The sequence below is a fragment of the Microtus pennsylvanicus genome, chromosome 5 (genome assembly GCF_037038515.1).
Source record: "Microtus pennsylvanicus isolate mMicPen1 chromosome 5, mMicPen1.hap1, whole genome shotgun sequence".
Taxonomy (NCBI): domain Eukaryota; kingdom Metazoa; phylum Chordata; class Mammalia; order Rodentia; family Cricetidae; genus Microtus; species Microtus pennsylvanicus.
The window spans coordinates 92,494,782-92,519,247 of record NC_134583.1 but is presented as its reverse complement, the minus strand read 5'-3'; the positions used below and the strand labels follow the sequence as shown (position 1 = coordinate 92,519,247).

Sequence of the window (24,466 nt, the reverse complement as noted above, 5' to 3'; positions counted from 1 at the left end):
CCGCCCAGTCACTGGTTTGCTAAGGGTAGGACCCAGGTCAGCTGGATCCTGAAAACTTAAGGCCTTGGGCTCAGCCCTGTTCAGGGGAGAGAATCAGGCAGGAAGACTGAGATGAAACCGGGCAGGTATGGTCCCTGCTGAGACTCTAACTCCATTGCCAGCCTGCTGCCAAACTTCCCATCTCCCATACTGCCGCACGGTTATAGATCTGTTCAAAAGGCTTCCATGACCTTACAAAAACAAAACACAACTAGGGATGTGGCTCAGAGGGTAGAATTTTTGGCTAGCATGCACAGGGCCCTGGGTTCGATCCCTGGTACTTCATAATCTAAGTGTGGCAGTATAAACCTATAAACCCAGCACCTGGAGGGTAAAGGCAGGTAGACCAGAAACCCACAGTCATCTTTGGCTGTGGTAGAAGTTCCAGGCCTGTCTGGAATATATGGGACCTGTCAATAGCCCAGTTCTATTACGGAAGCCCGGCCTTTCCTAATCTGGCCCAATTTACCTTCCCAGGCCTCACTCCAGGTTACAGCACCCTAGGATCTCCCTTCCAGCCAAGTTCAGGCAGTGCTCACTACTGTGTCGACTGGCCAAGACCCCTCAGGCCCCTGATCCCAGGGGCCAAATGCCTGGCCTGTGCTTCCTCCCGTGGCAAGCTCTTCTATGCTCTTCAAGACCCAGAGCTCTGCACCCAAAGCTCTTGGTTCCTGCAGCATGACTGGAATCCCGAGTTGACTTCTAATTGCAAGTCCTCGCCGGGGTGTGCTGATGATGGACACACTATGTGGGGACAAAAGCACCTGTAACACAGCAAGCACCCCACAAATCTCTGCTATCTCGACAGCGACAGATCACCGTGGCCTCAGTGAAATCCTCCCCAAACTCTTCCACTAATGAAGTAGCATGCACGTCCTTCCCAGAGCTTCCAGAACCCCCGTCCCACACATCAATCTCTCAGAACGGGGTAATGTTGATGACAGCTGCCCTTCCACATCACGAGTGTTTACTACGTGTGAAGCTCGGGGATGACAACTTTTCTTGCCTCATCTCTCCTCATCCTCCAGTCACCCAGAAAAGAAAAGGCATCATCATGCCCATTTCACAGAGGAGGAAACTGAGGCAGCAGGGGAGGAGTGAGACAGCCACAGTTACTTCTGCAGGAGCTCCCAAGGACAGCAGGTGGGTCCAGGGCTTTGGCTTCAGCAAGTCATCCCTGCTAGCACACACGTAAGGTGCCTATCATATACTGAGGGCTCTGCAAATAAGAGGTTGATACTACAGTGCTTGGCTAATGTTAGTGGTGGGATGTGTTGGGTGAGCTGGGGAAGAACTCCTTAAGCTACATGCCCTGCAGAACACAACCTACTCCATTCTTGGAGGAAGAAACCAGGGGCTCAGAGGGGCCCTAGCTCTGCTACACACAGGGTAAGGGATGGGAAGGACAAGGAACCCTAATATCTCACTGGGCCTCGAGACCCTGTGGGATGTTTTGATGAGCAACTCCTGTAGGGGGCTCTGGTGTACTCAGATTGGGCAGAGCACGAGAGGGCCAGCTCTGGGCTGGCCAAGCCAGCCGCAGTTCTTCGGCCCTGCTGACACTATCCCGTAGTAATGAGACGGATCCAATTTGTACCCAGAGCCCCACCGGGAGCAGCTGCCGCAGCAGGGTTTGAAGTAATTTAATTGGACACATTAGCCACACAGCTCTCTCCTCTACTCCCCTGTTTGGGGCTTCATGCAGGCACCCCTTTCTCACTTATCCAGCCCTGGCAGGAAGCAGGCGTGCACACCGTCAGTTAGAACAGACTCACTGGCACCCCTCTTTCCTTTTTATTGGGGTTACTGGAGGTGCAATAACCGGAGCCCCCCTTTTGTTGATGCCAACAGTAGCTGTGCAAGCCTACGGAAGCTGAGACTTGGACCTCCCTTCTGTCTCCTCCAGCAGCTCTCTCCACCCAGCAGCCCCAGAAGCCCTCATCCTCCCCAACTCCAAGGACACTGAAGGAGCAGGGCCAGAAGCATAATGCTGTTCTGACAATATGCTTGGCTTTGTCACTATTGGGGTAACTATTGACACAGGGGACAGTCCTTTTCTTAGGGTCTTGAGCAGGGGTGCAAACACACATGCATAGAATCAGACAGAGTCACCAACACACAGATGGGATTCGTTTAACCCAGCTAGACACATACACACACACAGAGCCATACGGCATTAAGGTAATCTTGTATCTGTACATGGAATACCCCCATGACCATTCCTTGTCCACACCCATGCATGCTTACAGCTAGGTGAGGCCCTGCTCCCTGAAGATGGAAGCCTCAGAGGTGGCCAGGTTGGCAGGTTAAGGGTGTGGCAGGGGGCAGGCAGGATCCCTAGAGAGCCCACACCCTGCCAGGCTGAGTACAGGGCCAGGGGAGGGGCCCTCCCCAAAGCTTTCCGTCACAGTTCCCCATGCACCTCAATGCACCTCGCTATGAATACACTCATTAGCTGCTGTTTACAGCGGGCAGGGCACTCGGCATTCGGATCAGCACAGCTATTACGGCCAACCAGCTGCCGCCCGCACACACACACACACACACGTAGGTACACACAGTCACCAAGCTTCTACCACCACCCTGTCTTCCCCTTCCCCCTCACTCGAGCTCTGCACGCTCTGTCACGTGGATATACCAATTCCCCAAACATCCCAACGAACCACCCGGGGTGACACACCTTTCCCAAGGGTCCCTTCCAGGTAGAAGCTGACAAGCCTTTTTGAGTAGCCGACGAGCCAGCCCACCTTCCTACCGATGGGTTGGAATGCAGGCATAGATGCTGGGCTCTCTCCAGCCCTTTCCACAGGTCCCATGCTGTCTGCCAACTCTGTTCCAACCCTTGGGAATTCTGCTGGGTGAGACAAAGCCTGGCCCTCCAGAGGCAAATTGGACAGAGCCCAGCAGGGCTACCCCCTGCTGCCTGAAGGTCAGCACCTCCATGTCCATGGAACTGGCACAATTCACTTGGCACCACTGGCTGGGGTTCCCTGGCAAGGTAGAAGGGTACCCAGGCTTAGCCTGGCACAGGCTGGCTCCGGCACCTGGCCAGAGTGGTAACTGCCCCGATAGAGAAAGCTGACCTCATTGGCCATGAGGCCACCTGTGGGCACTGACCATGAAATGGGGACTACCCACAGAGGTGTCTGTGCCCACCTGGGATATTGCAGTGTCTCTGAGGAGCCCATCAAAGCAACAACTCCTCCTCCTCCACTCAGGATTGAGCCTCCCAGCCAGCACATGGCCCCCTCAGCAACTACTCCCCTGCTGTTCTGGGCCTCACTCCCCTGGGGGAAGCAGTTATTGAAAACGGTCCATCAGATTCAATAAGAATTCAAAGTCCCTGAGAGAATAGAGGGGTGGGTGGAGAGTGGGGGTAGCTAGGAGGGGACCACATGCTCCTCCTTTGCCGTTCTCCCATGACATGCTTCAATATCAGGGCTTCAGGGCCCTTGCTCTATTGCCCTTGGAGCCTGAGGGTCAGCTAGGACCAGGACCAACTGCCCAAAGACCTCTCTTTGCTTACTTGGCGTCCACCTGATCCTCTACCTTCTAGTTTTCCTCCCGCCCCTCCCCACCACCTATCACAAGCTGGCCTGTCATTGCCACCATGAGCCAACCTTCTCTGGCACCCCAACCAACAAGGAGAGGATTCAGGACCATCTCTTTTCTCCATCCCTGGGTTCGTAAACACCTAGCCTGAGGGTCGAGCTGTCTCCACAAAGCTCAGACCAGCACAGAACAGAGTCAGTGGAGGCCTGTCTCTACAGCAACTCTATAGCTTAGAGGGGTCCCTATACCCAAAGGTCATCCCCTCCCAGCCCAACATTAGACCCTTTCCCTGCCATAGCTGTTGGAGGGAGTAAGTGTTCTGGAGTACTGACCTCAGCGCCAAGCCCCGGACACCGACATGACAGCACATAGGGTCAGCTAGGCGAGGAATGTCATTTGGAGAGCAGTTGTCAGGGAAATTGTGGGATAGTCTGGCTTTGTTGGGTTTCTATACCCAGCCTTGGCTCTGCCGCTATCCATGGTCCTCATACCACAAACTGAATCTGTTCTTTCAGCCTTAATTCCAGCCTCACACCAACCCCTTCATCAGACTCTGCCCAGGGAGAAGATAGGCAGATTTAGACAGTTACTTGCCACGCCAAGGCCCTCTGCCCTATATGATCTATATGTATATGTGTACATATATATGTATGTATATGTATCCCTTTGCCCCTAAGGAATGACCTGCCTGATGGAGTGTTTGTAGGGGAGAGAGCCAACTAACAGGTGGGACAGATAGAGGCTTCAGGCACTGCTGTCCAGTGGGATTAACAAAGTCCCAGAAGCCTGGTGACTGAGTAAAAAGACCTCAGAACCTGACCTCTCTCTCCCAGCCCTTCTCTCTTTAGGCTTGCTCACTAGCTCACCGCAAGGTCACTTCTCCCTCCCTCCTCCTTCCCACTGCCATCCTGCCTGTCCTGCCTGCCCACTGCAACGCTGACCCCTGCAGGCCTGCTGAGGCCCTGCCCAGCTTGGGGACAGGCAGTAGAGACAGACTAAGGAGGCAGGCCAGGCCAGCTTTGGGAGGCAGAGGATGAAGGACAGGAGGGAGAGAGCAGGGGAGGCTGCAGGTAGGGCAGAGGTGGCTGGCAGTCTGGAGCGGGAGCTCATGGGTGAACACGGGAAGGAACAGGTCTGCATTCTCCATCTGGCTCCTGTTCTCCTCCACCTCTGCTTTCTTTATAACACAGGAGTAACAGTAGTGCCTGGGGGCCAGGGACCAGGTGGGAAGAGAAGAGCAGCCATCGGGTAAAGTCTTAGTCTTAGGATGAACCCTATGGGGACTAGCAGATTGAGTGAGCCGAGGGAGAGAGAGTACCAAAGGAACACTCAGGAACTGACCCGGGGCACGAGGAGCAGAAGAGGATAAGGTATCTTTTATTTATTTATTTATTTATCTATTTATTTTTTTTTATTTAATAAGGCGACAATGGGCCACAGGTGTTCCTGAGGAGATGGATGAGGAGACCAGGCTGTAAGAGGTACTGGCTCCTGTGAGACCAGAGGGGAGATGAGGGACTGGTCTGAGTCACACAGGAATTAATTTGCATATCTCACTCCTACCTGGTGCCAGGCAAAGGGGAATAGTGGGTGGTTAGAAATGGGGGACATAGGGCCCTAGCTGTGGGTAACAGAGTCTGGGAGACCTTGAGTAAGCTGCTAGGGATGGGAGCCTCACATGGAGCTTTAGGGGTTCTAGGAAGTGGGCAGTGATACTAAGGGTCACAAAAGGCCCCCAGAGATCCCAAAGGAGCAAGAACCAATCATACCGTACCCGCTACAACCTATTTTTAGTTCCACCAGCCCAGTGCCCACACAAGAAACAAGAAAACCTCACCAGCTTCCTTCACAGTCAGAACCAACCTTGCCACAGGCATTGGTGGACCCTGCAGTTTCAAGGGGGCAAGACAGGCAAGCAGAAAGGGAAAGGTTCAGGGGCGGCCAGGCTGTCAGGAACAGCTGTGGAATCCAGGCCCTTTGCCCAGAAGATGCCAAGCATGTCAAGTTGGCCTCTGTGGAGAGGGCAGAGGTGCTTAGAGGAGTGGTAATGTCACGGCGCCAAAGTATTAGAAGGGTACTAGTGGGTGGGTGGACCCACAACCCCAGGCCAGTGGCCTCACAGCAATGGAGACTATCCCTACTGCACTCCCTTCCATCCTCATTCCTGACCTGAGCTCTGAACTGGGCTGCTCGGAATGAACCAAGCACAAGGATGCCCCTGCCCTTGATCCAAATGCAGGAAGCTGGCTTTTCCTGGGGAAAAATGTCAGGGTAGGTGACCTGGGTTCAGACAGATGAGGGAACAGCCCCTCAAAGGTAATGTCCCTTCAGTCCACACCTAGAGGACGTTCAGAGAAGGACACGACGATCCAGAGGCGACTGAGTCTCAAACCCAAGTACTGGGTGAGTACAATGTCTGCCACCCAGTAGGTCAACATCAGTGGACTTGGAGTGCCCTTTGAGAGAAAACAGCAAGTGTGGATTGAGCACAAATGGGCAAAGCCAGTGTCCACCAGCTTGCTGTGCAGAGCATTAGGGCTTGAGTCCCCTTCTGTGGACGGTTTCAGGGTTGATCTTTTTCACAGCACCTGCTTTCCCCAGAGACCACAGCAGGGAATCCAGAGACTCTTGTAGGAGTGGGTCTTAGGCTGGAGCCCCCACTCTTAGCCTTGGAAGGCAGTCCAGAAACAGAGACCCCGGAGGCCAGGAGGTTGAACTAGCAGAAGTGGGGGTATGGGGCTTCTTCGGAGTCTGGGCTTTTTCTGGTATCCCAGGTGGGAGCTGGAACCTGGTCAAGAGCTGCAGGGGACCTGCCTACAGGTGGGCACTGCGTGGGGGAGGCGTCAGGAGCCAAGGAGGAAATGGCAGAGCAATTTCCCGAGGAAGGAGGAGAGATTCCTGGCTTGGGCTCTAAAGATGCCAGAAGGATGCTAAGCCAACAGTGGGCTCCCAGGCCACTCCCTTTCAGAAAGGCAAAGGGGTGCGGCCCCTTTCCCCTCCCTCCCTGGTAGGACTGGAGTGAGTTTGGTGTTCTTTGAGTCCCCCTCCCCAAGCCCAGGATAACATTGCCTAGCCACCCCCATTGTCATCAGCCTCTGAGATTTCTCTTCAGGTACCCCTGCCTCCCTTTCACAGCTCCTGCGGTTCCCCACCCCCTAGAAGCCTCTATCCCCTGCCGCTGCACCAGATTCCCACTTGCCCCCTGGAGCCCTCTCAATTCACAGTTGGCACCGCAGATGACACTCCGTTCCTCTGTGCCCACAATCTTGGCCCAAAGATCCTCCTTGCCCCGAGGTCCCCCAACATTGACGTCCCCAGGGCACTGGTGCTGGGGAGCAGGGGGTACCTCTGAAGGCACTGCCCGGCTACCACGGGGACAGCAGCTCCTCGCTCCGCCACACACGTTGTCCTTGGGCTGCTGGGGGTGGCGGGGAGGTCCTTGTGGGGACACTGCGAACCCGGCCCCGGGCATCCAACCTAGCAACGTCCCGACTGCGGGGTCTGAGTCTGAGTCTCTGCCGCTAGAACCCACGCCCCCGGGGCTGGGATGACCCTGGTAGGAAGGGGTGCAATTCGTGAGGCTCCAGCCGACAGCAGCCCTAGGCTGGGGCTCCGAGACGGCGACCAGGCGCTGCAGCCATCCTGCCCGCCGGTGCGGGGCGCCCCAGCCCGTGCGGGGCGCCCCAGCCCGCGCGGGGCCGCGCTTACCTGGGCTGGCCGCCTCCGGGTCCCGGTACATGGTCCCCTCGTCGCCGGCTCCCTCCGGGCTCCTCAGAGCCGCCTGCGGCCGCGCGCTGCTCTGCCGCCGCTGCAGGGCATGGGGCCGGGAGACCCCCGGGGGCGGGTCCGAGGGCGGGGGCCGCGCGGGCTGCACCGAGCCGCGGAGCCGGGGAGCGGGGGCCGCCCGCCAGCCCTCCCGGCCGCCCGCGGAGCACGCTGCCGCCGCCGCCGAGCCGCGCGGAGCCTCCTCCCTCTGGCCTGCGCGCCGCGTGTGCGCGCCGGAGCGTGTGTGAGTGTGTACGACGCGGAGTGTATGTGTGTGTATGAATGTCTGTGTGTGTGTGTGTGCGTGCGTGTGTGAGTGTGTGTATGTGTGTGTGTGCGCCCGGGGCACCGCCGGCGCCGCCCGCCCGTCGCCGAGCGCCACGGCCACTGTCACTGCTGCGCCCACTGCCGGCCGCGCGCTGCACTGCAGCCCTGGACTGGCCGCCGCCGCCCGGAGCCGCCCCGAGGGCACGGCCGCCGCCCCGCACACCCCAAGCGCTCACGAGGCCCCGCCTGGAAGGGCCGCGGAGCTCCACGGCTAGATTTGTCCAGACTATGGAAGACGTGACCCACTGGGCCCTTGCGCCACGGGTGGCGGTGGACTCGCAAGCCGCAGGGTCGCCCAGATGGCCACCTCCTCCGAGGTGCCCTCTTGACTCCGTTCCGAAAGGCGTGGAGATCCGCCCCGTGTTTTCCGCTCGGTGGCCACTCGAGGGCGTTAGCTCTGGACTCAGAACAGCGGAGGACCAGGGAAGAAGGGTTGGTGGGTATCAAAACCAGGAGTGGAGTGTGTTGCCAGCGCTGGGCCTCGGTCTGAGAGTCTTGTCTTTCTCAGAGCTGGTGCGCTGCAGGAACAGATAGAACTAGAATCTCCATCTTCCTTGGCGTACTACGTATCGCAACCTTTCCCACCTCTTCGAGCTCCGTGAGAAAAGAAAGCAGCTGTTCAGACCCTATTCATCCCTTTCTCGACCCTGTTCTCCCGGTCCTCCCTTTTCCCTTGACCCACTGTGCCCCTAGTAGAAATGAAATCCCCTTCTGTCAACCTTGAGGATCTCTTGGAGCGCTCTCTGATATCTGCTCCTGTATCTGTTTAACGTTTTCCAAATCTGACGAACTCTGGGACAATATGATTCTGGGGCAGGGAAGAGACAGAATCGTGTCTCAAGAACTTTAAAGGCCCAGGACAGAACCATGGGGATGAGGTACCAGGCCTCCTCACACACACACATCTTTACACGTCTCTGCCCCCAGTACCCAGAAGTATACGAACAGCCTAGTTCGCAAAAAGTCACAGACCCTGCCCACCGTGCAGGTCTTGCCCCTACCCTGCCCTGAAAGGGGTGGGTACAAATGGCAGCATCCCTCCTTCCATGCAGTTGACAAGTGAACCAGGCTTTCCAACACTGAAGGTTTTTGCTCTCAGAAAGCCAGCTAGCTGGCTTCATACTGTGTGTGTGGCTCATGCCCTACCATACCTCCAGCTCCTTTGTGGTACCGCAATCAGCATCCATTGGGACAAATCTTTGCTCCAAGTGTCCCTCACTGTGTGTGTGTGCACGCACACACACACACACACCATTCCCTGGAACTCACATGGAGATTACCCCCACACACAGACACACACACACAACACACATTCACCTCCTCCCACAGCTTTTCCGGTTGAGAAATAGATAAGGAAATTCCCCCAGCAAACCTTCTCCAAGATTGTTCCGGTGGAAAACAGATTTCCTGGGATTGAATATTCTAATTAAAAATGGAAGGGGAAGAAAGGCATGTGTAGGTTAGGGCCTGTAATTCTCCAGTGCCCAGAAATCTCAGCCCTCCTCCTGAGGTCAAGGGCTGTTTTGTTCCACATGCTACAGCCACCCTCATTCACATGCAGCCAAGAATCCAGGAGCTAGTCATAGCCTGTGTTGTGGGGGCCCTGAAAACCCTAGGAAGCCAAGCCAGTAGGCTAGGGTCCTAGGGTCTCCAGCCTTTCCTCACTGCTCCTTCTGAATCCATCTGCCATTCAGGGCCGTGTAGAGTGAAGAGTGCACTACCCCTATCCCAGCCATCAGTGGGTACCCAGGAAGGGACCCCTCCCCAGGGAAATCTTCCTACTCCAGATCCCTCCCACCCTCCTAAGAGAGAGGTGTGGTGGGGAGCATAATCCCTTCCGTTGTAACTCAACATGCTCTCCCCCCCCCCCCCCCCGCTGGGCATCTGGAAGCTCCCAGTTTCTCAAAGCTGATGAAGAGGACATCAGGAAGATGACCCAAGCCACCTCAGGTGAAAAATGGTGAAAGTCAAGCCCCTAGAGGAGACCCAGGAGCCAAAGCTCTGAGAGCTCACAGCCCAGGGTGCTGCTAGGGGTCCTGGAGAAGTCCTTGCTTTAATTCCCAGATTTTCGCCTGCGATTCTGAGATCCATGAAAAGCTCCTTCCACTTGCTCCCATCTCAGGGCTTACAAATAAAACGTACTTCATTCTCTCTCAGCAGGCATGAGATAGCCACTGCGCCAACACAGTGGAGATGGACAGTCCCCAGACATGCTAGATAAAAACCTCAAGAGATGGCTTTGTGCAAAACAAGGCTCCAGGGCATTGTGGGTTTGGGTTTATTTCTTTTTTATTTTTATTTTTTTTGAGTACTGGGCACTGAGTCCAGGGCCTTGTTCTCACTAGGGAAGTAATCTACCACTGAGCTAAATCTTGAACCCCCTAAGACTTTGAAAACCCCTTTTCTGTGGGTCTCAAGGGAAGCAGCAGCATTGGAAAGAGGATGAAATGCACATGCCATGCATAGCTGTAGTCAGCCTGCACAGACACACGTAGCTCTGCCATGCATAGCTGTAGTCAGCCTGCACAGACACACGTAGCTCTGCCATGCATAACTGTAGTCAGCCTGCACAGACATGTAGCTCTGCCATGCATAGCTGTAGTCAGCCTGCATAGACACACGTAGCTCTGCCATGCATAGCTGTAGTCAGCCTGCACAGACACACGTAGCTCTGCCATGCATAACTGTAGTCAGCCTGCATAGACACACGTAGCTCTGCCATGCATAACTGTAGTCAGCCTGCACAGACACACGTAGCTCTGCCATGCATAGCTGTAGTCAGCCTGCACAGACACACGTAGCTCTGCCATGCATAACTGTAGTCAGCCTGCATAGACACACGTAGCTCTGCCATGCATAGCTGTAGTCAGCCTGCATAGACACACGTAGCTCTGCCATGCATAGCTGTAGTCAGCCTGCATAGACACACGTAGCTCTGCCATGCATAGCTGTAGTCAGCCTGCATAGACACACGTAGCTCTGCCATGCATAACTGTAGTCAGCCTGCATAGACACACGTAGCTCTGCCATGCATAACTGTAGTCAGCCTGCACATACATGTAGCTCTGCCATGCATAGCTGTAGTCAGCCTGCACAGACATGTAGCTCTGCCATGCATAGCTGTAGTCAGCCTGCATAGACACACGTAGCTCTGCCATGCATAGCTGTAGTCAGCCTGCATAGACACACGTAGCTCTGCCATGCATAACTGTAGTCAGCCTGCACATACATGTAGCTCTGCCATGCATAACTGTAGTCAGCCTGCATAGACACACGTAGCTCTGCCATGCATAGCTGTAGTTAGCCTGCATAGACACACGTAGCTCTGCCATGCATAGCTGTAGTCAGCCTGCACAGACACATGTCTCGGGGCCTTGGTTTCTTCATTCTGCACAACGAGGATAGCAATACTTATTTCTTTGATTACTGTAAGATTAAATGTGATACCATTAACGATACTTGAAGCATCTGATTTATTCTTGATATTGATTCCTATTTTTTTTTTATTCTTAAGAGAGACGCTGTATACACTCCATTCTCATGTTTTGCTTGTTGAAGAAATCACTTCAGAAGCAGTCTAACCTCAAACCATTTTGCTGCATTTGAAGGCTCCTCTCTCCTACTGGAGCAGCATGAGAGCCCAGCCAGCTGGGAGTTGCTGCCTTCTGAGCACTCACAGGGACTAGGCAGAGGCAGGAAATGGAGTTTACCAGAGAGCTCAGGTCCTTGGACAAAGAACCCAGGAGACTGTGAATTACCCCCACCCTGCCATCAGGTCCTGGGCCTCTGGAGGGGCCTTCAGGAGAGGCCCTTTCCTTCCATGACGCTGCTGGGTGGGCCCCTGTGTCCTGGGTTCCATAACGTGGCAAGAAACGTTCACAGCACCTAGTTCTCCAGGGACTGGCTTGCTACATGCCTTAGACCCCTCAGGCCTGTTTTCCATCTGATGCAGTCATTGAAATCAGGTGTCCTGGGTCAGCTGCAGGCTGAGAGTAGGAGTAGGGAGGGACATTTCGTCCCTCTGGAGCAGATGCCAGGCCTCCACTCTCCCAAACAGGGCCCCCGAGGCCACCTGGTTGTGTTGCTAGGTCACGGCATGGAGGCAGGGCTCCTGGGTCCACCAGCTTCTTCCCTGGCATGATATCCGTACTGGCTGTTTCCCTACAGCTTCTGTCCCCTCACCCCCACCCACCAGACTACAGGATGAATTATTAATAAAAATGCTGAGGAAGCTGCTTGGGTGTGCATGTGACAGAGCAAACATACCTCTCCCCTTGTCACCATCCATGTGGCACCAGACTCAGACTGAGCATTGGCCTAATCCAGCAGTGACAGACTGAGACCAGCTAGCACGGCTACACAGAGCCTAGGCCAGCCAAAAGCACTTGCCCCATAACCCTGTCCCTGCCCCCAGCCTCCTATGCAGAGGCCTAGAGTCTGTAGTGCATAAGAGTGTAGGATTAACAGATTAGCCAGGTGTGGTGCTCAATGCCTGTAATCCTAGCACTTGGAAGATTGAGGTAGGAGGATCAGGAGTTCAAGTTTAGCCTGAGCTGTAAAAGATACTGTCTCAAAAGAACAATAAAGGGGTGCCATCACCCTGAAGGGACAGGACACAAGGCCATGGCAGCTATCACCACGCTTGTCTCACAGAAAGAGGTGTAATCCGTACTTTTGGATCTCCTACCCATGCCCAGCCCTGTGCCTCTCCTGCCTTGCAGGCCTAGTTCTAAAAAGATGGAATCCATGCCACAAGATCAAGAGCAAAATTGTCCTGTGCGCTGCCCTGCCTCTGTTTCTCTAGCCACTGATCACTTACTGGGTATCTCTGGGCCTTGATTTCCCCATCAGTGCTAAAAATAATACTGCAGAGATGTCAGAATACTTTGGCAAGATGTCTTTCCTGGCTCCCCAGCGGTGACCCCAAAGCATCAAGAACCCTGACCCCAGCTGATCTCTCCATAGCTGCAGGCACTCAAGAATCCCCCAGGCTGTTGCAAGTCCAGAAGCGTTCTCTTACCAGAAGTCCCTCCTCCATATCACCTGTCCTCCCATGTGTTTCTCCCCATCTTGATTCTCTCTCTCTCTTTTTAAATTTTTTAAAACATTTATTTTTATCTATTTGTGTGTGTGTGTGTGTGTGTGTGTGTGTGTGTGTGTGTGAGAGAGAGAGAGAGAGAGAGAGAGAGAGAGAGAGAGAGAGAGAGAGAGAGAGTATGCACATGCCGTGGCTTGTGGGCGTAGTTCTCTCCTCCCACTGCATAAGTTCCCAGGACCGAGTTCAGCTCATAGGGTTTGGTGGTAGGTCCCTTTGCTTACTATCTTGTGCTCCCGTCCCTCTTCTCTTCTTGTTCCTCCTGATAGCTATCCTTTCTTAACTCAGCTTTTGTAGCATCTGCCCCCAAAGCTGAAAACAGGTGGCCTTCTTCTAGTCACCTCCTCCGGGGACAGCAACAGCCTTAGAGGGAAGCTTGGTCTCAGCCTCTTTGTTGATTCTTGGACTGCCCCAGGCCTCTGAGACTGTCTGAGGCCCCTTGGGAACTCCTCTGTTCGCCGATGCCAAGCTCAGGGGGCTGGGGTAAGACCCTCAATTCTTCTGAGACTCTATTTACCATTCAGTGCCATAGGGATGCTGTTTGACCATCTTGGTAATGTCTCAGACCCTTCTGGGGATCTCATCTCCCTAGAAAAAAATGCAGACAGAGATACAACATTTTGCTTATCAGTAAGTGTGTGGTCTAAAGTTTCCAGAAAAAGCTCCCTTGTCCTGAAGCTCCACAAGGTGGCTTCCAACAGCCTCGGCCCATTTCTTTGCACACCTTGCCCTCCCTGTGATGACTCTGGGTCATGAGAGAGGTGGGCTAGGAGGATCTATTCCTAAAGTGTTAGCCTTTGCGGCCTCTGCCTTCAGCACTGCTGTGGCTGGAGCCGGCCTGTCTACAGCTCAGACTGATGTTTTAATCCTTCTTGGAACCCATTGAACCGGCTTCACCTGCCTTTCAAGGTATTTAAAGGTTCTTTGACCAAATGCTTTTTGATCCTCAATTGATGGGAAGCAAGCAGAGGCTCTTTCCCCAGCTGCCCCAATCCCCCTACATGATTAGTCTCTAAGAGCTCTTTTTGATATTGCAGAAACTGTCTGTGGTTTGTTCAAAGCCCTAGCTCTTGCCACTACCTCCTCCAGAGAACCAAGCTGGTCAGCTCAGGCCTCTACCGCCCATCCCCAGTGATGGCCTAGTTAACAGGGGCCTCCCAGTATCAAACTCCTACTTAAACTGCTTTGGGACCCCAGCCCCAGCCGGGATGATAGAGAATAAAGTCCCGCTCCTCCCAGGGAGGACCCTGAAGTCTGGATAGGATGGAGTGAGGAATTAGTGGCCCCTAGACTTCAGAGGACCATGCCTCTGCTTCTACCCCCCGAGGATAGACAGGCTAGAGGGCCCATGGGGTCTCTAGACCACTTTTCAGGGTCTGGTTAATGAGATATCTTAGCTTGATGATGAGAGGGAAAAACGGAGGCTCTGAGTCCCAGATTCCAAGTTCCCCGTGTGAGAGGACAGAAAATAGAACATATCACCTAGTGTCTTCACCCTTCCACCTCCCCCGCCTCCTTCAAGGCAGCGTTTAGTGTATCCCAGGTTGGCCTTGAACACGCTGCATAGTCAAGGATGACCGCAAACTTCTGATCCTTCTGCCTCTATCTCTCTGATCTTCTGTCTCAGGTAACAAGCACCAGTAAGCCAGGTTTGCGTAGTGCTGGGATGGAACCAGCTAGGCGAGCACTATCAGCTGAACTAATACACTCCCAGTCCCATCCCAACACCTCTGTGCTCCAGAAGTGGACAGGCACCCCTCCACTGGGCCTAAATCCAAAACTGGGGAGGGTCGGGGGTTGGGGAGAGAGACCAGGTACCTTTGCTCCTAAGAGTGGAGAACCTGTAATTGCCCAGGTTGGGGCCCTGGACAGCCACTTCTCAACTGGAGCCCACAGAGGAGCGTCCTTCCTCACAACTCGGACCAATCTGGTGCTGGAGGGCGAGTAGAGTCAGGGTCCTTACAGGAGAATGGAGAAGATGGCCCGTGTAGAGGGGGCGTGGCGGTGCCCTCTGTGCTCACAAATTGCCATGGACTAGAGAGGACAGGACCGTGCCCTCCCTGGAGGAGGAAGAGACCCATCAGCACGCCGCCAGAAAGAACTCAAACCTCTGCCCAAGGTTCACCCCAGCTCTAACTGAAGTTGAAGACTGCAGTGGGTGTGGGGGTCCTTCAGATCACAGATTATCCTTAAGGAGACACGTGGTGTCCTGCAACAACCGTCCCCAAGCTTGGGGCTTAAGTGGAGACCATAAGCCCAGGAGAGAGCAAGTGCAGATTACCAAGGCCCCCTCCTTCTCACCAAGACCTCCAGAGAGGCTGCTGGGCACCTTAGCTGTGCCAGACCCAGGGCCAGAACCCAGGCCCGGCACTGTAATAATCATAATAGCAGCAGCCAGCATTTATTGAGCTCTGAGGGCCTGGTTGGCCCGAGTGCCAAATGCATAACACGCATTATCCCACTTAATAGTCACAGCAACCAACACAGAAATTGTCTTGTGGTATTCCCCTTAGGAAGGCGAGGAGCTTGAGCCTCGGTGGTGGTCGTGTTTCCCCCTCCCACTTACTGCTCTGCAAGGTCGCAGCCAGAAAGAGGGATAAGGGAACCAGTCACCTGAGTGGGTTGTGCTGCCTGTGGCTCTGTGAAGCATTGGCGGTGAAACTGGGCAGGTACCGGGGCAGCCCCTCAGCCTCCTGTGGTCCTGCTCACAGAGGGGGAGCAGAGGCCCTCCTCAGTGTGGGAGGAGGGAAGAGAAAGGGTTCTCTCTCTCCTACATCTTGGCTGCTCTGATTTCCCCCAGGTCCCCTGTCTTCCTGCTCCTCTCCCTCCCAACTGTGGGTGGCCCCCAAGGCTCTGTCCTCAGCCTTCATCTTCCGTGCTCCTCTTCTTGTGATCTCATTCACTCCCACAGGCTCAGCTCCTGCTTCAGCCCAGCTCCCAGCCCTGTCTCTGGAGCCCTGACCTCCCTTCGGAGCCTGGCATCTGCATTCCTAATGAAGCTTCTCCACCCAGGTGGAGTGAACTCATTCCCTTCCCCAGGGAAGCAGCCCCCATTAGATCACACAGCCGCCCACCCCAGAAGGCCTCATTAACTCTCCCCAGCCCCAGATCTGTTTCCCAGATCGTCCTGGAGCTCTTCCCCTCATCCAGTGAGTCTCTTTGCTCTGCAACGCTTCTCACACCCTGTCTCTGACTCTGCAGCCACCTCCCCACGACACACTCACAGCCTCTCACCCTGTGCCCCAGCTATGGCTCCTGAGCAGTCCCTTGCCTCCCTCTGCCCCTCCCTCCCAGAGCCCTTCTTCACTGTGGCTTTCTGACCAAGGTCTTGTCAGGCCCCTTGCTCCTCAGCTCCTGGGGATCTCTAATGGCTTCCTACTGCCAGTGACGTTAGTTGTGAATAGCTTTGCCCTAAGAGTGTCTTCTCTGGTATGGCTTCTGTCTTCTGCCGCTTTGCTGGCCCAGTGTCCCATCTTTAGCAAAACACTCTTTCCTTTCTGAGTTTCCACCTATGAGTCCCTACCCTCTGAGGTCTGTCTGGCAATCTATTTCTTCCAGGTAGTTGTCCCTGATTGTCTTAGGAGAGCCTGAATTCTCTTCTGAAGCCCAAATGTATTTCCTTGATGGAATCACTCAATAGTATTTGGCACATTTTCATATTCGTTTGTTTGCTTTCCTTTCCAAAACAGGGTTTCTCTGTATAGCTCTGGCTGTTCTGGAACTCGCTCTGTAGACCATGTTGGGACTCACAGAGATCTGCCCCACCTCCACTTCTGAAGTGCTAGGATTAAAGGCCTGAGCCACCACTACTCGGCTTATTTAACATCTTTCTAAACCCACAGTGCAATGGAGATCCTTCTTTTATATTATATATTAGGCAGGGTCTCACCATGCTACCCAGGCCGACCTTAAACTCTCCCCTCCCTGTTCCTTTACCCCTGACCTCTGAGCCTGGGATTACAGGCAAACACCACCACATCTGGCAGTGGGAACTCTTTAAACACAAGAATTACTTGTTACTATCCATCTCCATCTTCTTTCCTTCGCATTTTTATTGATCCATCCAACAAACATGGGTGGAGTAGCTACTTTATGCTAGACATTGGATATGAAGAAGTCTGACTCTGGGCTACCTCTGGGAGCCAGGCAAGCAAGTGACGGAGGGGTGTTTGAGTACATTCAGTACGATAGCCCTGCCTAATGTATGACTTTCCATCCACGAGCCCCTGGAGTGCCAGACTTTAGGTGATGGCATGCAGCTGATGCAAGACCAAGCCTTACAATAAACAGTATAGCATGCATAATTGCAGGTATGAGTCAAGTCCTCTTGGATGAAAGAGAACAATACAATGACCTTAGCCCTGGGGAAATACAGAAACTTCCCAAATGCACACGCTGTGTTGCATCAAGCACGAGTCTCATAAATCCTTGCTCAATTAAGTGGATTTGTGGCAGGAAGGGAACATAAATGGAACTAGAGAGAAAAAGAAAGGCTATAAGGGCAGAGAAGTTTCCTAACAGCTGCACAGAGTAGCCCCACCATCTACTACAGAGGATAGATGAGATCATGGAGGTGTATGTCTCTGAACTCTAAAGAAGAAGAGAGTTAAATAAATGTATTGGTGATATTATTAGTCTGTCCCCATTAGATCAGGTAAGTCCTTCTATCGATGAAACCTCAGCTTCTCCCCACCTGAGAAAACCAGCCAGGTCCTGTGGCAGCTCCCTGCTCTCAGTGGGCCTCAGTTTCTCTACCTGAGATCTGAGAAGGTGTGGTCCTGAGGATCTCTGATTTTCTAGTGACGTAGTCCCAGGGTCAGTATCTGCCTAGGACACACCTTTGTTCTCTCCTGATTGCCACTCCCTGGGCTGAGCTGAGTTATCCACACAGTCTCATCAAGGTCACTCCCTGACATATTTGTCTTTCTGGTCAAACAAGGCTGCGGGGGACTTTTCATCAGTGAGTTCCCTTATAAATCCTGGAGCATGGGCTTAGAGATTTTTTTCTTTCCTTTTTGTGTATCTCTGTTCACATGTGTATACCTACATATGTATGCAGATATATGTACACATGTGTGTATGCATGTGAAGGGCACAGTCAATGCCTTCCTCAGTTGTTCTCCATCTTATTTATTTATTTTTGGTTTTTCGAGACAGGGTTTCTCTGTAGCTCTGGAGCCTGTCTTGGAACTAGCTCTTGTAGACCAGGCTGGCCTCGAACTCACAGAGATCCACCTGTCTCTGCCTCCCAAGTGCTGGGATTAAAGGCGTGCGCCACCACCACCCGGCTCTCCATCTTATTTTTAATAAGTTTCTCATTCAACCTAGGGCTTGCCCATTGGACTAGACTCTCTGGCCAGCAAACCCCAAGGGTCACTTCTTCTTTGCCTTCCCAGACCTGAGATTACAATTGTGCACAGATGTGTCAAGCTATTTACATAGGTCCTGGGGATCTAAAGTTGGGTCCTCTTGCTTACATAGTAATAGTAAGCCACTTCGCTAACTGAACCACCTCCCTAGCCCCTTAGAGCCTGTTTTCTAGAAAAGCCCTTGTGTAGACTCTTCTTTTCCATTTCATGCCCACAATCTGGTCCTCTGGGGCCTTCCTACCCCAATCCACACAGGTCTTGGGTACCAGATCCCCTGGTGAAAAAATGGGGACTGCAGCAGGAGAGGGGGACTCCAGAGGACCACCGTGTCCTCCTGACCATCTCTTGACCCTGGACAGCAGACATCAACTGTCCCTCTTGCCCTCTTCTTATTTAACTGCACGTTTTACTGGTGCTGTATTTGTCACTCTTGTGTCACTACGATCAGACAATTGGCAGAAACAAGTCACAAGAAGAAAGATTTGTGTTGGCTCATGGTTTTAGGGGATTCCAGTCTATCAGCAGCATCCTGGTGGAGCAGCTCCATCTGCAGCAGTGGGATTTGTGTTGGCTCATGGTTTTAGGGGATTCCAGTCTATCAGCAGCATCCTGGTGGGACAGCTCCATCTACAGCAGTGGGATTTGTGTTGGCTCATGGTTTTAGGGGATTCCAGTCTATCAGCAGCATCCTGGTGGGACAGCTCCATCTGCAGCAGTGGGATTTGTTTTGGCTCATGGTTTTAGGGGATTCCAGTCTATCAACATCCTGGTGGGACAGCTCCATCTGCAGCAGTGAGATTTGTGTTGGCTCATGGTTTTAGGGGATTCTAGTCTATCAGCAGCATCCTGGTGGGACAGCTCCATCTGCAGCAGTGGGATTTGTGTTGGCTCATGGTTTTAGGGGATTCCAGTCTATCAACATCCTGGTGGGACAGCTCCATCTGCAGCAGTGAGATTTGTGTTGGCTCATGGTTTTAGGGGATTCTAGTCTATCAGCAGCATCCTGGTGGGACAGCTCCATCTGCAGCAGTGGGATTTGTGTTGGCTCATGGTTTTAGGGGATTCCAGTCTATCAGCAGCATCCTAGTGGGACAGCTCCATCCGCAGCAGTGGGATTTGTGTTGGCTCATGGTTTTAGGGGATTCTAGTCTATCAGCATCCTGGTGGGACAGCTCCATCTGCAGCAGTGGGATTTGTTTTGGTTCATGGTTTTAGGGGATTCCAGTCTATCAACATCCTGGTGGAGCAGCTCCATCTGCAGCAGTGAGAGTGTGAGAAACTGTTCAGATGGCCTTGGATCAGGAAGCAGAGAGCAGCTGGACCTAGGGACCAGATTATAACCTTTAAGGTCCCAGCCTTAGTGACCTATTTATTTATTTATTTATTTGATTTTCGAGACAGGGTTTCTCCGTAGCTTTTGGTTCCTGTCCTGGAACTAGCTCTTGTAGACCAGGCTGGCCTCGAACTCACAGAGATCCACCTGCCTCTGCCTCCCAGTGCTGGGGTTAAAGGCGTGTGCCACCACCGCCCGGCTTAGTGACCTATTTCTTCCAGTTAGGTTACACAAACTCAAATTACCACAGGGGAAAAAAAAACAAATTACCACAGGGGGACAAGTACTTTAATATGAGACTGTGGGGGGCACTTCAGATTCAAAATTTAAGAAGTGATAAGTCCCCCCCACAGTAACCCTCAATCCACAACCTCCCCTTGCCTTCAACCCCTGCCCTCCTCCCCTGCCCTCATCTCCTCTCCATCTCCCACTGTTCTCATCCCTCTCTCTCTCACCCACTGCCCTCCTTTCTTCCCCCACTCCCTGCCCCCATCCCTTGCCCTCACCCCCTGCCCTCATCCCCTGCCCTCACTCCCTGCCTCATTCCCTGCTCTCATCCCCTGTCCCCATCCCCTGCCCTCACCTCCTGACCTCACCCCTGCCCCCATCCCTTGCCCTCACCTCCTGCCCTCACCCCTGCCCCCATCCCTTGCCCTCACCACCTGCCCTCATCCCTGCCCTCAGCCCTGCCCTCATCCCCTGCCCTCATCCCCTGCTTTTCCAAGAGGCTTGCTCAATAGTTCCCACTCAGTCTCCATCCTGACTTCCCTTTCTGCATGCTCACCTATGGCATCAAAGCATCCGCTAAGAGCCCTTCTATGAATCCTCTTTGCTTTTGAGCAAAAGCTCAGATTCCCTTCTTCACCTAACCAGACCTTTGTAAGGTTGTCAAAGGGGCCTGAAGGATATCGCTCAACTGGTAGAGCTCCTACATTGCTTAGCGTGTAGGAAGTCCTGCATTTAATTCCCAATGCCGCATCAACCAGATGTAGTAGTACACATCTGTAATCCTAGCACTCAAGAGGTGACAGCAGGAGGATCAGGTGTTCAAGGTCATCCCCAACTACAAAAAGAGCTCAAGGTCAGCCTGGGCTATGTGAGAGATTGTTTTAAAAACAATCCTGCCAAAGGGCTATGGGGAGCACCCTTGAGACAGTGGGTACAAAGGTAGGAACATGTGGTGGCGCCTGGGTGGGAAGAGTCGGAAACCTGAGAGGACAGGAGCCTGGGATGGGCATCAGGGCATATCGGGCACATCTGCCATGTTCTGAGTTCTCATACTGAGGATGCAGCAGGGTCTGAAATAAAGATCGCTGCCCTTGGAAAGCTGATACCCTAGCCTGGCAAGGTATCATCAGCACTAAGCATTGGAATACAGAATAAGCTAGAAGACAGGAGCACTGTGGTAAAAAAAAAAGATGGCTGTGGCAATATTCACCAGGTGGATGGGGCAAGTTGCCTTGAGAAAGATGAATAGACGTGAAGGAGGGGAGGGATTTGACCCTGTGGCCCAGTATGTAATGGTGGATGGGAGAATAGGCAGTAACCAGGCAAAGACCCTAAGGTGAGAGAGCAAGCCGGGGCCAGAGTGAGAGAGAGCAAGGAGACTGGGGTGGAGCAGGAGAAGAAGGGGGTGAGGTGAACAAGGACTCGGGGAGGCAGAGGGCCACTGAGTGCTTCGTGAGGATCAAGGACAGATGGGAGCTGGCTTCCATGGTGGGAGAGCCTCTGTAGCTGTGTGGAGGAGCTGGGCAAGCAAAGGGAGGCAAGGTGGATGCTGTTGCGATAATCCAGTAGAGGGATGATGGGGGAGGCAGATTACGGATCTATTTTGAAGGCAGAACCCAAAGGACTTCCTGATGATCGGGTGTGAGCTGTGAGGAAAAGGAGGAGGTGAGGCAGCCAGCAGGTTTGGCCTGAGTAACGGCAGGGTAGGCTTGCCAGTGGCTGACTTGGGAAGTTCTCATGCCAGCTACCCTCCTTCCAATCCTTTCTCATATCGCCCACCAAGGAAACTTTTTAGACTTTTCCCCAGTTGCTCCTCCCTATGGAATTTTAATTTCAAAGTTACCATAAGTCAATACGCTTTGAGAAACCGCACACCGATGCACTATGTAAGATGATTTTTGTCCTGTGTAAATTCATGCATGTGTGTGTGTGTGTGTTACCTGGAGGACTATGTGTTGGATATAGTCGAAAAGGAAGAACTGAGCTCAGCTTTGCCCATGTTGGCCAGGGCTCCTTTGTACAGGGCTGGAGATGAGGATGTGGAGTCATAAGGTATAGACACTGTTTAAAGGCAGGAGAGTGCATGAGCTCACCAGAGGAGTAAATGAAGAGAGACCAAGATCAAATGCATCCATGCAAGCATAGAGATGCTTCTGGTCCGGTTGTCTTCAGGGAGTAGGAAACAGGATCAACCTCTGGATGCGGGCTAGGAGGGGAGGGGAGGCCTGCATGGTGAGAACACAGACAAAGGGAGTGGCGATTGCAGCCCTGAGCCTTCCAGGCCCTTTCACCAGACCAGACTGCTCACCTCCAGGGCAGCAGGGAAAGCAGAGATTAAATTAGGCCTCATTCTTGAGGGGATGCCCGCTTTGGTGAGAACCCGGATCTTGCTGATTAGGCTAAGTTGTCTGGTGATCAAGCCCAAGGGATCCACCTGCCTCCACCTCCCCAACACCGAGACTACAAAGTCTCTCCTCCACATCAGGCATTTTGGTGTGGTGACTGAGGATTGAACTTGGGTCCTTGCACTTGAATGGCAAGTACTTTAATGACTGAGCCAGTTAGTTCTCCAGGACCAAATTTTAAATTTTTAAAATGTTCATTCCCGTGACACCACCAGAAAAGGGTCCTTCTCTTTTAAATCCTAGTGACGAGTAAGGGTTGTGTAGTCAAGCAGCCAGTATTGTAAGAACTCTAACTGCCTGTACCTTCTGGTCTGTGAAAAGAAGCAGAGGAAGGAGGCAGCACCATGCTGTTGGTGTTTTGTGCCTGTGAAGGGTGAAGGTGCCATGGATGAAGAGCGAGGAAGAGCAAGGGATGAGTTTGTTCTTTGCCCCTCCATGCTAAGTAGAATAAAGAGGGTCATGCCACATCTGTGTGCCCACTGAGGGAGGACTTTGACTCCCTGAACCCCGGGACTCAACTCCGTCATGTGAGTTAAAAAATGCTCACTTGATAGCCAGGGGGAGGCAAATGCTTTAAATTCCAGCACTCGGGAGGCAGAGAAAGGTGGATCTCTGGGTTTGAGGCCAGCTTGGTCTACATAGCGAGTTACAAAACAGTCAGGACTACATAGAGAGATTCTTATCTTTAAAAAAAAAGGAAGGAAGGAAGGAAGGAAGAAAGGAAGGAAGGAAGGAAGGAAGGAAGGAAGGAAGGAAGGAAGGAAGGACAACATTCAGTTATGTGTGGACCCTGGGGACAGACCCATCAGTAAGTTCAGAATAGTCAAAGGCCAGGGCCACACTGGTCACTTTCAACTTCCAACAGGGCTCACAGGGCCAGGGAGGTGAAGCCTCTTTCCCTAGGCCCACCCTTGGACTTCCTTCCTGCCTGGCCCTTCTTGTTTGCCTAACCTGCACTCCACCTCCCCACCCCTGGACACTTCCTCCATAGGTTCAGGATAGGTGTGGCTTTCTCTCTTGAGAACCTGGAGTTAGTCCTATGAGGGCATGTCCAGTGTGCAAGTGTGTGTGGATATATGTGGCTGTACGTATAGATACATGCGTTTATGAATATGTGTGTAAGCATGTGATGTATGTATATGTGTGTATGCGTGAGTGTTTCTTTGTGGCTTTGAGTGTGAGTGTAGGGGATAGGAGGACTGAAGGAGCTGGTGTGACCTTGCTCTCTGCTCATAAAAAGACTTCAGGAAGAACAGCTGTGAGAGGGGTCTTTGGGTCCTGCCTAGATACCTACTGAGTACATGGGCAGAGCAGAGCCTTTTGCTCCCAGCTGTTCACTCTCTACCTTCTGAAACCTGGAGGCAGCAATAAAGCCTCTCCGCAGGGGCCTCAGGGAGCAAGTGCTAATGGGCCAGGATGGGTTCCACGGCTTGGGAGGACAGCCGCAATGTTCCCTCCCCATGTAAAGGCCTAGTAGAGGGCTGGGTAGGAGCCGCTAAGTGCCAGGTGGTGGGGAAGCTGCAGAGAAGTGGGTACAGACAAAGTGTTCTGCAGAGCCCTTGCCCTGCTTCTTACCTCTTAATGACCAGCCAGAGAATCACAAGAAGCTTTGGTCTCGGGTCTCAGCAGAGGCTGGCTCCTGCACTAATGGCTGGCAGCCCTGGCCACTCATGTAATGCAAGCAGGCAGCTAATGGAAGCTGGTTCTCAGGTGCCCCTGGCCCCTCTCCCTGCCTCCTCTACAAGAAGTGGGTCTAGGAGGATCAGTCAACAAGCTGTGGTCTTTGGGCACCATCCAGCTATGCCCACTCTGCTTGCACCACAAGGCAAACCAAACAGAAAAGCATGAGACCGGCGTACAGAAACACAGCCATCATTCCTAGGAAGCCTGCTACCTCTTTGTCCTCCTTCAGACGACGGAGACAAAAGGAATCATTTATACCCTCACTCATGGTGTCCAGCCGGAAGCAGAGTAGGATGACCATAACCACTCTTCTTTTTACTGAGAACCCACCCTGTGCCAGGCAATGTTCTAGATGTCAGGAAGAGTGCTGAATGAGAAGCTTGAACCTGTATTGCTGAATTCAGTCCCTGTCACTGCCTCCCCCAGTTTACAGAATTGAATAAGAATGAGCCCCATAGGCTCATATATTTGAATGTTTAGTCACCAGAGTGTGGCACTATTCGAAAGGATCACAAGGTTTAGGAGCTGTGCCTTTGTTGGAGAGAATGTGTCATTGAGGGTGGGCTTTGAGGTTTCAGAAGTCCACCACAGGCCCAATGTCTGTCAGTTTCTCTCTCTCTCTCTCTCTCTCTCTCTCTCTCTCTCTCTCTCTCTCTCTCTCTCTCTCTCT

General features: G+C 53.0%; 1 protein-coding gene across 8 annotated transcripts in view; it reads right to left on the bottom strand.

Moving 5' to 3' along the window:
* Positions 1–7,854, bottom strand: part of Syt7 (synaptotagmin 7) — a 60,667-nt gene extending 52,813 nt beyond the window's left edge. For 3 of the 8 annotated variants that reach the window (XM_075973480.1, XM_075973478.1, XM_075973479.1), the window contains exon 1: positions 7,300–7,851. In XM_075973480.1, the coding sequence (XP_075829595.1) occupies positions 7,300–7,330 (31 nt within the window). In that variant the 5' untranslated portion in view covers positions 7,331–7,851. Of the gene's footprint in view, positions 1–7,299 lie in introns of all 8 variants that reach the window. The other 5 variants (XM_075973475.1, XM_075973476.1, XM_075973481.1 and 2 more) reach the window with 5 other exon arrangements.
* Positions 7,855–24,466: the final 16,612 nt, after the last annotated feature.